This window comes from Cydia strobilella, chromosome 2 (genome assembly GCF_947568885.1).
Source record: "Cydia strobilella chromosome 2, ilCydStro3.1, whole genome shotgun sequence".
Classification (NCBI taxonomy): domain Eukaryota; kingdom Metazoa; phylum Arthropoda; class Insecta; order Lepidoptera; family Tortricidae; genus Cydia; species Cydia strobilella.
In genome coordinates, this window is record NC_086042.1 from 6,382,708 (window position 1) to 6,398,029 (window position 15,322).

At 35.2% G+C, this 15,322-nt stretch overlaps 2 protein-coding genes across 2 annotated transcripts in view; both read left to right on the top strand.

The window, feature by feature from the left end:
* Window positions 1–15,322, top strand: part of LOC134750960 (cleavage stimulation factor subunit 2) — a 144,969-nt gene that overhangs the window by 41,666 nt on the left and 87,981 nt on the right. The window lies entirely within an intron of this gene.
* Window positions 1,645–15,322, top strand: part of LOC134750745 (chorion peroxidase) — a 45,001-nt gene continuing 31,323 nt past the window's right edge. Inside the window, exons 1-2 of the mRNA XM_063685990.1 lie at window positions 1,645–1,867; window positions 11,838–11,987. Coding sequence (XP_063542060.1) covers window positions 1,833–1,867; window positions 11,838–11,987 — 185 coding nt within the window. The 5' untranslated portion in view covers window positions 1,645–1,832. The remainder of the gene's footprint in view (window positions 1,868–11,837; window positions 11,988–15,322) is intronic.

Sequence of the window (15,322 nt, forward strand, 5' to 3'; positions counted from 1 at the left end):
GATGGATGATAAAATTACGATGGTGCTGGATTTAATCGCTTAGGTATAAAATTTATTACAGTGTGAGAAAATATACTTATGATATCTCTCTTCTTCAGTCGGTCCCTCAATACTGAGGATCGTGACATCATGTCCTTCTGCTGAAGACCAGGTTCCTCCATAGGGTTCTGTGCCGCGCCAAGCGCATGGCCTCGTGCAGTTTTAGTTGCATAGGTGCCGTAATTTGAGCACACCATCTAGTGGGAGGAGGGCCCTGAGGTCTCGTTCCTTCAACTTTGCCCGTCATTATTACTCTTTCCAGGCTATCCGGAGAACGACATGAGAGGTGTCCGAAGTAAGTAAGCATTTACTTATGATATAGGAGCAAGCCAAAAAACAGTCGGATACACTAAAACACCATAGGCAAAGGTGTTGTTACTCAACCATGTTTTTATAATTGTGATTCATTTAAGTAAAATAGCAGTTCAGAAGGGTCATACATAAATCTAACCTATTCTAATGGCTTCTACATGATGCCTTGTAGAAAATTGAATAGCTTTAAAAAAAACCGGCCAAGTGCGAGTCGGACTCGCGCACGAAGGGTTCCATTCCATTACGCAATAAACGGCAAAAAAAATCACGATTGTTGTATTAAATATTTGTTTTATTCTGTTTATAGTATTTGTTGTGTCAAAAATTAGATTTCGATACGATATGGATCGGATCTGACAGCGTCGTGATGTTTTTGTTTGAAGAATATAGATCTCGATACGATATGGATCGGATCTGATAGTGTCAAAAGTGACGTTTTTGTTTGAAGAAACGTCACTTTTGACACTAACAGATCCGATCCATATCGTATCGAGATCACATTTTTGACGTTTATTCAAATTAGAATCAGGCCGTGTGTTGCACTAATCCTTGTCAAAGAAACTTAAGATGTCACCAAAATCAATAAGGGGTATTTATTTAACAGTGCAAGGTTGGAGACGCGAATAGCATACACATCTGGCAGTGTGCCTTGCTCTTTAACTGTTACATCCTACATCAGAGGTGCCGAATATTAAAATGCTCTTCGCTCACTGCATTCATTGCGTCACATCGGACGTTGCATTGCTGCTTGCGCAATCAGATAAAGCAACTAATTGACGAGCCTCATCGATCCTTTTTGCTTTCGCCTAAGGTTGCGAATTACTGTAAGGTCATTTTACATTTGAGAAACAATCTCTATACCAAATTTCAACTAAATCGGTTCAGCGGTTTAAGCGCGAAAAGGTAACAGACAGACAGACAGACTTCCTTTTATAATATTTGTATGGATGAATTTACTAGCGACCCACCCCAGCTTCGCACGAGATACACAAAACCTAAACAAATTATACACCCTCAGCCTTCCTCAAGAATCACTTTTTTGAAAGGTGAAAATCTGTTCTGTAGTTTTGGAGTTTATCGCGAACATACAGACAGACAGACGCGGCGGGGGACTGTGTTTTTATAACGGGTATAGATATAAGTACATTATATTATATTTGTTAGCAAGGAAGCTATGTAACAAAAGCTTGCCTAATCGTAACGCTCTTGTTTCGTCTTTCAGCACAAGTGAAGGTCGAGCGCTAAGCTTCCACAACGTCACAAACGGAAGCAATCGAGGGTTGGGACTCCGGCTGGGGCATGGGGGTCGCGACTTTCACGAGCCTTCCACGCGCGCCGAGCGACCGAGTCGTTCAGTGCTGTGACCGGCGCACCGCACGAAGCACGAACCGCGAAACAAAATAACAATTAAAATTATTTTTGAATTAGTTTTGTGAACTGGAGTGATCTATGCCAGATAAGATAGTGTTGTGCTCAAGATAATGTGGCAAGTATGGAATACGAGAATGATAACAAGGTAATTTAATAACTTTATTACTTTAATTTATTGCAGTTTATTTTATTTCTGTAATTGCCCATTTACATTACTCATTTTTTATTTTGATATCTGATTTTTATATTTCAATGTATATTATGATTAGGATTTAATTTAAATTTTATTTTGACTCATTATCATGATATTAAATTTAAACGAATAAATTGTTATGATACATCTTGATAGAAGTTATAGAAGTAGTGGTACAATAAAAAAATTGTAAATGTTTTGTAAATGAAAATCTCACTCTCTCGTTGAAGTCTATCATATCATACGTATAAAGTGAAGTCACGCACAGGGTCTACGCGCGCCGCTACGGAGCGTAGCGCGTAGCTTTTACTTATGAACATGAAAATGTTTCAGTTTCTAATTAATAATCCAAAAGCTAAGTATGTCTTATAATTTAAACTTTAATTATAAACAACTCTGGCATAGCGTTACATGTAATATTAACGGTACCTACTTAAATTATTATTGTAAACCTTCTTGTACGGTGTATAATAATTACGTTTCGGTTTATAAATATACTAATGCAGTTATTATAATAATTATTTTCTAAAGCGTAAAAGTTATGCACCAAAAGTTATTTTTAGAATTTAAGATTCTGTCTAAATTTCGCAGTATGCTAATGTTATTGTTTTAATGTGCACAGTCAAACTATTATGGTATTTTTTTCTTAGTAAATTCCTTAAATGGTTTAGCAACTATAACGTCTAAGATTAATCCAAAATCGGATACATTTGGATGCTGGTTAATACTGGGTTGATTGTCCATCTTTAGAATATTTAAGTATAAACTATTTAGTGTCAAAACTTTAGCTAGACAATTGTTTTTTTTTTTTTCCGTATTAGTATGTACCATGCGTCTTTCTATAAGTATATATTATCATTTTAATGTAGTCTTCTTCCTTCTCGCGTTATCCCGGCATTTTTTCCACGGCTCTTGGGAGCCTCGGGTCCGCTTTGACAACTAATCCCCAGAATTGACGTAGGCACTCGTTTTTACGAAAGCGACTACCATCTGACCTTCCAACCCAGAGGAGAAAGTAGGCCTTATTGGGATTAGTCCGGTTTCCTCACGATGTTTTCCTTCGCCGAAAAGCAACTGGGAAATATCAAATGATATTTCTTACATAAGTTCCGAAAAACTCATTGGTACGAGCCGGCGTTTGAACCCGCGACCTCCGGATTGAAAGTCGCACGCTCTTACCGCTAGACCACCAGCGCTATATCATTTAATGTAGAGTACTACTTTCTATTTTACTACAGATTATCATCGATTCATCTTTAAACTAATAACTAATCCCTGTTTCAGTAAATTTTATATACCAAGAATATTTATATTTGAAACTAAAATGATTACAATTAACAGGTACTTTCTTATAAATCCGATTTTTTTTTAATCTATAGGCTGTGGGTTTAATTTGTGAGTTTGTCTCAGCTATTTTTAAACAGTATGTGTCAATGTACTCTATACTTACGAATACAAGCCAACATTCGAAAACATATATTTGCACGCGTCTAAGACACTGACGTCACTGACAATAAGGTCGTGTAAATAAATTTTTGGACATAAAGACGGCTCGTAAAGACGTTTGTGAACTCAACGGTACTATGTTCAAGAATTAGGATAATTGTGACGTTTTCAACCAAAAGGTACCACATTGTCGATCGTCGATAAGGTTGATTTCAAATTGAAGCTTAATGGAAATAGAGCCTTATTGATAAGCGACAATAAGTACCCTTTTGATTGAAAATGGCACAATTAGAGTCAAGTGGTTACTGACAAACAGTAAACTCTCTAAACACTGCTCATATTGCTTAGCATATACAGTCAGCAGCAGAAGTTGCTAAGCGGGCGAGGTGTTCAAAATTACCTTGACACGCTCTTATTCTCTTAACAATAAAATAAAGTCGCATCAAGATCATTTTGAACACCTCGCCCGCTTAGCAACTTCTGCTGCTGACTGTACCTGTATTGATTTATCAAAATTATTTCATTGTTTTTGGGTATAAAAGTTCATATTTATTGTACCTACTACTATACAGTTTGAAGATTATATGCTAGCCAGACACTATCTATAAGAGTGACATTATAGGCCAATCATTTAGATCCAAATATAGCGTTTTGTGGAATTAATTCCCATCAAAATGGAAATCGTTTTAATACTTTAAATTGGTCCTAAATTTTGGGAGCCTTATGAGCAAAATTTTTCTTTGGATTGCCAAACCACTCGATGTAGAAGGAACCCACCATCAATTACAATTGCAGATCAGACACTGGTAAAAATCCGTTTTCGGATTTTCAACATGATTATACCAAAAATAAAAAAATAAAAATGGCGGCCATTTTTTACAATTTAGACTATGAATTCATATTAGGGTACCGTTTGGATTCTCAGATATCAATTTTTATCATGATTAGAACAAATTTTCCGCCGGATCTAAAAGCAAAAAACTGAAAAAGAGCAAAAATTTATGCACACCTCCTGGAAGGTTGGAGCAGACTCGGATTACACGCATTTAGGACCAAATAAAGGTATAAAAATGATGTCCAGCTTGCTGGGAATTATTTGTTCGAACGTTGCGAGACTTGCGAGGGATAACGTGAGCGTCAAAAGTCATTCAAAGAGCATCTGAAAGTGATTGGAATTGAATGAAATAAAAAAAAGAACTAAAAGAAGGATTGAATATTATTAACGTCATTCTTGAACCATCCGCAAATGAACACTTGTTATATAGATGTTTCTGCATATCAGACCAAAGCTTTAGTTTTATATAAAATATGTACAATAAACGATTTAATGCAAAAATATAATGATGATTGCTTAAGTGCGCATTATTATTAACACAATGTTATAATTGTTGAAGCAAGATATTTTATTATAAAATATTTACTTCACAAATCTCATTGCAATAATTGCAAGTTGTTTGCAACGCTCGAAGGAGGCAATCGGTAATTGCTCTAGCCAGCATTAATTATTAGGACTAATCTACTCAAGATTTACAACGTGAAAGGAAGCTTTAGTAGATTATCTTATAAATCTGGCCGTATGTAACCATGTGACTACGGGTTAAGTAATAATGCAGGTTCAACGTACCTATATAAAACAAGTAGTTTATAATCGGTACTTGTAATGGATTTCCCCTTATTTATACATACATGTACGTGTAGTATGTGTAATGTTTCCCAAAAACTGATTATTTTCGTTCATACTTATTCAATTCCCAACTTGTATTACGTTGAGGAAATTAAGTTGCGAGCTATGCTTTGGTCTAGCCAAGCTGAATATAGAATTTTATCAATTAGATTAAATACATCAGGCACGTTTACAACATCATAACATTAAACATAACACTTGCGAAAAATCAACAGAGTTGCTGAATCGACAAAACAGTTAGGAAACTGTTTAAGCTAAAAAGCATATTTCGTAGGAATTAATATTACAGTAGGCGCCACGAGTTACTAAACTGAAGGGTACCAGTTTAAGGTTATACATATACTTAGTTACGAAATATTTCGTATGTTAAAAAAAGAAGCAACCCCTAACATTCTACAGATTAATAATTAATACGAAATTAAAACCAATGTGGTGTTTATTTTAATTTACCAATTCAACAGAAACTTTAGATGCAGCGTGTACTCATCAAGGCTACTACTATGCATATGCCTAATATAAAAATGTATGTGTTTATATTATCAGTTTAGCAATATCACAACAAACACATTTGACCATAACCAGACATAAAATAGAAATCGACATCTTAATTGTAGATTAAACATTAATTTAAACTAAAAGCTAGCGAAAGTAAGACATTCTAAATGAAATAATATTAGTAGATTGAACATACCTATATGGCATTTTGAACTATCAGGTTATTGCTATTTATTATTAGGTACATATTTTTTTATCAGTTAAGACACTTTTATGCTCCCAATATTTTACCACGTTTTCCACAAGTGATCGCCTTAACTGTTTATTATCGACGACAGCCGTGACGCAACACGGGCGCATCTCGACTATTGACCGCTTGCGCAAGCGCCAGAATCATGCGCGGTTCGACCTAGCCGTCACAGAACTATGACCACCAGATCACGCACTTGCTAAACAGTAAATACGAGATTTTGCACGACCTAAAATGTACACGTGTAAAACTTCTTCTTGAGAAGAGATCCAATAACTACCAAATTGAATTCAGTATATCGTCAGGTGACAAGGAACTCACTAATTACAAAAAAAAGATTAACAAAAGTTAACCTTGAAATAAAACTATGAAAACGAATTATATCGCGTATATTGAATTTATAATACATCCCGATGTTTCCATGATTTTGTTTCATGAGTAACTATCCCGGTAACCGACAACAATAAAAGTTAACCTTATTTAGGTATTAATATGGTTCACTATGCTATGGCTATTAACTTGTGATAGTAATTAGTGAGTTTTGGTTGTCACCTGACGATATACAGTGTTTTTTTTTTTTCAACTATTAGCCATATTTTGCAAAGTGAATTTAGCAATTTTTAGTATGCGTTCAACCCCGAAATCTGAGTGACCCCTGTTCCTGAACCCCTGGCTGTTTGGATATCTAAAAAACACAATTGTTTCATTTCTAGTGTACGGTATGTTTTTATTGAAAAAAAAAACTGCACTTTATTTCTCACGTAGATGTACCTACTACAACTAATCTACAATTTACAATAACGTTTAAAACTTAGGCGATATGTTGAACACGTGAATGTGCTAATGTAATGCCTGCTCGTTTGTATTAACATCCGGTATTAGGTACCGAAACACAAAAAAAATGAAATGAATTGTATCTTGCTATTTCTTCACTTTTATATTTTCTACGTATAATTTTAAATACGTCGTTTAATTTTATATACATCTTATGTAAAACGAACCTTCTGCAGAAGTATAATCTGTCGGTCAACGATGCAGAGATTGCCCGCTTTACTGTTCATAACAAGTCCGTGTAAGGTGCGGTCGCGGAATCTGCCATACAACCATGTGACCATTGCATAAGAAGAAAGTTGCAGAGGATCCTGCTAACTAAGCTGTGGTCAGGTGGTCACCTATAAGTGGCTCTGTTAATGTTAAATATCCTTGTTTCTATGTAAACGTGTACATTTATTATCCGTTGGTGATCCTTAAATAAATAAAATAAATAAACTAAACGGCCATAAAGTACGCAACGCGTACTTAAATACGCGTTAATAAACGGTGGCCCGTATCAAAAAATGTTCTTTTACATTTTTTTTATACCACGTCGGTGGCAATCAAGCATACGGCCCGCCTGATGGTAAGCAGTTACCGTAGCCTATGGACGCCTGCAACACCGGAGATATTACACGCGCGTTGCCGACCCTAACACTCCTCTCCCTCGTTGAGCTCTGGCAACCTTATTAGATTATTTTAACAACCTTACTTACCGGCAGGAACACAACACTATGAGTAGGGTCTAGTGTTATTTGGCTGCGGTTTTCTGTAAGGTGGAGGTACTTCCCCAGTTGGGCTCTGCTCTAGATCTGGAATGACATCCGCTGTCCTGTGGCCCTACCACACAAAGCGAGATGTCATTCACAGTGCCCATACCTCTCTTTTGGACGTAGTTTAAGAACATGTCCGGGTCCGGACGCAGTTTAATGACATACCCGGGTCCATATAAAGGGACCTGTAAACCACCTCCTACCCGTTAGCTTCACAACCACCCATCGGTACTTTTAGTATGTTGTTTAATACACTATTCCCTACAACTGTGCCAAAATTCGCTTATACACGAATTATTTCCCCTGATTGGCAATGTTTGGTCTTCGTTTGGTGAGCTACCCCGTTGAATTGCCAAGGAGATTAGTTGGACCAGGTATGATCGAAATAAAGTAGATACGTTGTATATTTTAAGTAATTTATACGTATTATCTGTTTATATATCTATATATATTAAATTTACAGGGTGGATTTTCTTATTGGGTGCTGCTACGCATAAATAGTCTTAGAAAATCTTCCCTTAATTTCAAATGAATGAAAATTGGCGTTCATTTTGGAAAAAGCATACAGTGTGCGAGAAAAAGGTGATTTTCAACAAACTTTTTTTTATGCCAATCTATCGCATTCCTATCCAGGATCAAAAGCTTGTATAGACAAAAAAAAATTCCGGCTAGAAAAGCCACAAATCGAGAATAACTTCGGTATGGGGAAAGTTTTTAGAAATTTATTCCCTACGTGAGTTAGAATGGGTTGAAGGTTTGCATCTGGAGCGAACATTTTAGTGCATAGCAATAGTGGACTTGAAAACCCTCGAAGAGGGTTGAGAGGGATTACCTACATACATATATCGAGAACAATTTTTTTCAGTTATGGGCTTGAAACTTCGTAGGTTATGACAGTCAAATCTCATGCGTTGTATAATTATTAACAAATGATTAACCGTCCCTACTGATATCTTTTGCTGCATAATGTTATAATTTTCATGTGGAATATATAACCACCAACATACAAATCCACGCGTACGAAGTCGCGGGCGACAGCTAGTATTTCATATTGACTCGCACGACATGATTTACTGCAACTGTAACTGGTACTTTTATCTGTGAGGATAAAATAATACTCATTGCACAACTGCGTGTAATTTGGTGATTCCTAAATCAAACTTGTATTGCGAAATAATATAACTTACAGTTTTTATTGGTCAGGTTAGTACCAATAGCCAGGCTTAAAATTACTTTCTGCCTCGCGGCTAGACATTAGTGTGTTCTTCATTCATTCCCATACACTTTTTAAGTAGTTGTATTATAATTATAATACAACAGTTACTTGACGTAATTATTACTCTACAGCGAGTTTTTATTGCCAATGCTGATTTTCCCATAGCGCGAAAAGATAAAAACCCGTGCTGAAATCCTTTAGAAACTTATAGAAACGTTAAAAAGCTACATAATGCTCTTTTATTAAACTGATTATTTTTGAGGCTTGGAGAGTTTTTATTTAACAAGATCTCCAGTGCTAGCCTAGCCAATACTGCCATATTTAATTCCTAACTACCTTATAATCGCAATGACTCCTCGAAAAGTATAATAGATATTAATTAATAGGTAGCAATAAAAGTTCGGTAAGTGTAAAAGTGCAATTGAGGCCCTGTACGATATAGCTCATAGGTCAGGGCGTAGATCGTAGGTCGGTCGCGGATCATCAACATTCGGCGCCCACGCAATAGATCGGTCACGGGCCGATTATTGTTATGTAACGTAATTTGAAATTAATTGCAACTTCAAATTACCCTCAAGCGAGAAGAGTGATGACTCATTGTTAGATGAAGAAGTTACAAAGAACTTTCTAGGCGCTTTTACAGTTGCATTCAAAAGTTCTGCAGTGTTCGAATAAAAATATACCTATACTCCTAGCAGATAGATATTTTAAGCCCGGCAGATCATGTACGATTTTTCAGTACTTACAACTTAAGGCGGTTCCCTGAGCCAGAAGGCGAAAAATCTCCTTATATGATCATGTTTTTCTAAGAGGCGTTGATATTCGTAGACGTGGAAAAAATATATGTAGTTCTTGACTATATTTATCAACATTATCTTTAACAACATAGCTTCCGATACACGAATTATGACACTTCGCTCGATACAATTAATTCCCAAAGTAACCTCTAACTCGGACTTTTAATCCTACTTTACTCGGTTATTTATTATGTGATACTATAAACAAAAAAAGAAGAAAATACTATCTTAACGTAAATAGTAATTTCATAGCTTTAGAATTTCGATATTGCAAGGTAACGTTTTTAAAATAAATAAAAAGCGCGTATGTTCTTTCCCGTTATTTCTTGCGAAATGTGACAAAGACAGCGGCAAACCGATGGAACGGCCTTAATTTACTACGATTAATTTCTTTATTATAAAATTGTTTTAATTTGTTAATTTAACTACATTTGTTAGATATCGTTCTTAATGTAAAGTATCGATAAAACCCTTAATAGTCTTAGTATGTGTAAGGACAGAGCTACTTTTCTCTTAGACAAACTGCTTCGGGCTACGCTTGGCGCTGACACTTTGATTAATATCAGTTAGTTTACTAGATATTTATACAAACGTATTGAGCACAATGAACGAGCGATTTATCACAACACATGTATTGACATTATTAATTTGTATTTATTAAGTCATACTACCTAATAATTCTATAGTTGAATAATTGGTTTCGGTACATTATATGTAATTACTTTGAACATAATGATATGTTTTATTGCCCCATGTTCATATTTTCTGGATAGATACATATACGAAAACTATCGAACATTTATCATTCTTATTGCGAAGGATTTTAATTGGTAATTATTATGTGGTTTATCTAATAAACACTCCATTTCTCAGCGTATCGTCACCTAGTACCTAGTAATATTATATATTCCGTGGTATCGTACAAGTAGAATACCTACTACTTTCAAGGGGTTACACGGTAATAAAACTTTACGATCGGTCACTACGTGATGAGAATTTCATTAGTGGAATTCCAATCACATGCCTATAGGTTAAGTACAGTTATATTATTTCCACTCGAAGTTGCGTTTTAACTCTACCTTAGAAATAATGCGCTGATAATCTGAATATTGTATATTTTAAGAATCTAAGAAGTCATACTTAACAAGAGATACCAACCTGGATATTGTTAAACTATTTTAAGTTAATGAACAAATTTTATTTTATATGGAACGAGTTCGCCTAATCACATATTTCCTAGTCAGGTAAGGTGCAATACACGTTACACTATCTATTTATCACCTATTGCCAAGCTCGATAGTGTTCCTACACACCCAATCGTTAAACAAAGATAAGTGGCCGCGTCACAAAACCTAATGGGTCTGTTAGCAGCATGATTGGTACCTACGAGCTTAGGTAAAAGCTTCACTTACGAAACCTGTGCAAAAGCACAAGCCCGGGGCACAGGTGTTCTACTTACACTTACTTAAGAACACACACACGTTGTGGAGCGATTTTGAAACCTATACTCGTATAGGTACCAATAGATTGATCTAGATTCTGACGCGTGCAGGATAAAAAGTTGCTCGCATTTACGGACCTACCATATCTAAATCTAGCAAGAATAGCCTCTATTTCCATGCAGAAAGAACTTGAACTCATTACGGATTTAACCGACAGCTTGATTTGAGCCATTAGCAATAAATGTCTTATTTTGACATTTCAGCCAGTGCCAGGTGTCAGTGTAACATTACAAAAATTGCATTTAATTGAGATAAAAAACAGAGTCGATGTCGTTGTGAACTGTCATTTGGTCGAGTTTATTATTTATTTTAAGAGCAAGCAATCAAGCGTGAAGTCTAAACGTAAATTGTAGTCCATTTTTATCAATACCATTACAGATAGATGAGCTCACAAATATTTATTTTATAAATATACAGTATTTACTAGCTAACTTAATAGCCTTCGAATGTATGCATACATAACTAACATAGGTACAAAAAATTACAAGAATGTCGTGCCCACACACATCACATGTGTAACAACTGTTAAATCTGATTCACCTCACGTCTTACGTTTGTGAATGACTACAACTTCATACCCATCAAGTCAAATAACAGACATTACTGGATGGTGCGGTGTAACGATGTATATGCTGTGCACGATTATTATATAGTCTCAAGGTCCCTAGGCAGCTCTTATTGGTTTTGTGCTTAACCAAAAACTACAGGCTATTCAGATACTTTGTTATATCCATAACAACCGTGACAGATTTATAATTTGAATATCGCTCCAACTCCTCCACGGAGCCAAGCAAAGCTTTGTCTTATTAAGGAGGTCATTTTATCTGTTAGTTATATTTGAGTTACTTCTTTGTTCCCTGTAGCCTGTGCGAAGTCGTATTTTTCAATAAGTCGTAGTTGTTTTTTTTTTCAAGGCAATTTATTAATAAGCATTATTTTGTTACAGGGCGCTAGTTTTAGCGTTATGGTGCGCCCACACATCGGCGCTGACGCCGCTCTCGGCGGCAGCGGACGACAACGAGTGCGCGCTGTACCTGTCCGGGCCGGGCCGCACCTCCGCCTTCGACTACAGCCTCAACCTGCTACGAGGCAACTTGTGAGTACTAATACTAGGAAAATGCATTATTTTCATTAGGAAAACAGGAAAAACTCACTGGCACGGGCGAGACACGAACTCGTAAATCATATGAAGGACATGGTGGAAATATTCGCTGTTAACAGATAAGTCTCGGTGCAATGCAATTTTGATTTTTTTTCATTCTAAATATAATAATTAAACAAGTTTAAATAGTGAGTGCATATAATATTTTGTTTGTTGTAAGATGTTTAAAGATATATTATATTACTTAGTACATTATAATAGTTTTTTCCCGTCACTAGCTCGGAAAGTTGTCGTTTATCCTTCAATACAAGCGGGGAAAAACGCGTTTTATCCACTAGTGGGGAAAGTAATTTGACCTTGGATGGAGCGTGTTTAAGTAGCTTGACAGATAACAAAACGTAAAACGCTCATGATAATGGTTCGTTCGATATTAATTATCATTAAATAAATGGTTTGAGAATCTAATAAAAAATACCAAATTTAGCTTTATTTAATGATTTTAAGTCATAAACCTTAAAATTCTTAAAATGATGTTAAATATAATTCTGAACGCACAAGTTGAGTCGATGCAATTTCAAAACGCATCGTTAACATTTCATACATCAGAAATGTCATCATTGTCAACATTTTTTTCACTTAAAACCTTTTCTCACCGACTCGCGTAAAAATACACAACTTCCAGAGTTTTCTGTTATAATATCGTAAAGAAATGAATGATTCCAGTGATGAAGAGGATCTAACGCCTGTGGATGTTGCTCTTTCCTCGCTATAGTGAGGTGAAAAGTTTTGTGTTACACACGGGCGCAAATGTATTTTACTTCTCGTGTGTTGAAACACTCGCGGGTAAAATACAACTTTGCACCCTTGTATAACAAATAACTATTTTAATACAGTTGCTCAAAAAGTGCTACTTTTCGTGGCTGTTTAGCGTGCGGAAAGTTGGTTTTCGCGAACTAGTGCTTTTTACTTTTCCAATTTTTTAAATTTTTACTTGTTCCAATTCATGACTACTTATTGATGAGTGTTAATATTAGTTTCTTTTAAACGTCGTAATTAACATAAAAACCTACTGTTAATGTAAGAATACAAAAAAATATATGCATATTTCATATTTTATTACTTACCTCTTCATCATTATAAGTATCAGTATTATAACACGTTTTTTTTTTTAATGTTGAAAAACCGTTCTTAATAAGTTGTCTGAATGGAAGAGGCGTATTTTCTTACTGCAAGAATGTTTTAAGTTTCCAAAGGCAACATTCGATATTGTTTTTATAAATATACGATACACAAATAATCGTAAATAACGATATTTAGGTAATAATACAACAATGTTTTAATATTTACAATTGTTTCTGTCTTATAGAACATGCATTTGAAAAAAAAATCTTTCATTGAAGTGGGTTCAATAATAATAACAAAATCTATTCTAGTCGAATAAAAACTAGAAAAACACCTCTTCATAATGTCAATGTCAATGATGTCACAGAATGAATAATATAAGTTTCGAATTCCATTCCTTGCTTGATTTTATTGCTTTTCTTATTTTTTCGCAACTGTATTAAAAAAACGTCGTTCGATACACGTGCGGAAATGTCATTCTTGATGAGTAATGACATGCTTTCCGCACTAGCATCGAAATGTACTATTTCGTTGCTGGATTCGTCAATCTATACGTCCAAAGTTAAACCGGCCGTTTTTGTTTTGAATTCATAGATCGACGAATCCAGTAACATAAAAACTAGTTTGATATATTCAAAAGGTAGTTAAATACAAAATACAGTACGTATAGCGGCCCCCTTTTTTAAATATCTTTCGTTAAATTTAAATAATAACAATTATTTAGCAGTGGCGCAAGTGAGCACGTTGACGGGCTCATAAGCTTTGTATGATTAGCCGCATCGAAATTAGAGCGTTCATTTTGAAACATATATATTAGATTGCCAGAGACTGTAATATGCAGAAAAATGTTACATATCGAAACTCCTTTTTACATCAGCGATAGAATCTAAAGCATCTACATATTTACTATTTATTACGACAAAGAGGGAAAAAAATATCGAAGAAATAAAATATGCTGGATATATGGATATATAATAAACCATTAACCTGTGTTAATCGTAAAATTAAGAATTTTAAGATCCACTTAATGCATTTAATTGTACTTCCTTATATGTATAGTTACGCCTTCTTTAGAGTTGCATCTCTGTATTTCAGTCTAATTGCAATATTATGTTATAAAAGGTCAGCTTGTAAATGCAACATGTCTGATTTCTAACTGAGAAGCTACACTTATAGAGTCCACTGCGTCGTAGTCATGATATACGAGTACTGAGTACTTATACTACGTACGTAACAAGACCTTTAACAAATACTGCACTTTCATGAGCAACTTCTTGATAATGTCGAAAATTGCATAAGTCTGCACCACAATCGCTAATGTTGATATACACCGTGTCCAATAAGTCTGAATACGGTACAAATATTAAATAAAATAAAAGTACGAATAGTTACTACAATAAAAATTATATTTGATTAATGGCACACTTATATAATATATTTACAACAAATGTTTCGGAATAACTCCACCATTAACTATTTTTTACCAGCCTCAAACGCTTCTCGAATGATGTGATTCATTCGAGAAGCGCCATTTCCATTGGCATTTCGTCCCAAATACGCTCGATAACCTTTTTGAAATTTATTTAATCGTATGGCATTATACAGATACAGAGAAATCATAAATCTAACTCCAGAGAATTAATCCACTTGATAGCTTCGTCGTTCAGTTTTGAAATGATCCAGGTTTATGATTTTATAATTATGTAGTTTCGAAAGCATATACGACTATACAAAATAATCTAATACGTTCAAGTCTGGAGAACTGGGTGGCCATTCATGTTTTAGCAAAAAATCTGTTCAAGTTAGCCTGACACCAAGCTTGAGCTCCGTCTTGTTGGAACATATAATATTCATTCCCAAACATACATTTTAAATTTGGGGCAACAATCTTCTCCAAAACCTCGGTTTTATAGTAAAGTGTGTTAATTTTAACACCTTTATCTATAAATACTAAAGGTAGTTGACACCCTCTTGGCCCTCTTACATACTGCACCCCACACCATGACCGATGGTGAGCTCTGGAACCTAGGAACATTTTTCTGATTGTCCGGAATGTCTTCTATCCGTGGTGCCCACAATCGATCATTTTGGGCATTATGAGGCTGTTCTAACACAAACAGTTTCTTCTGCGTGCCAAGAAAGTATTATGTTAGATCTTTGCACTCTTTTTTTCTTGGTCGCTTCGGAAATACCATGTACTTTGCTTT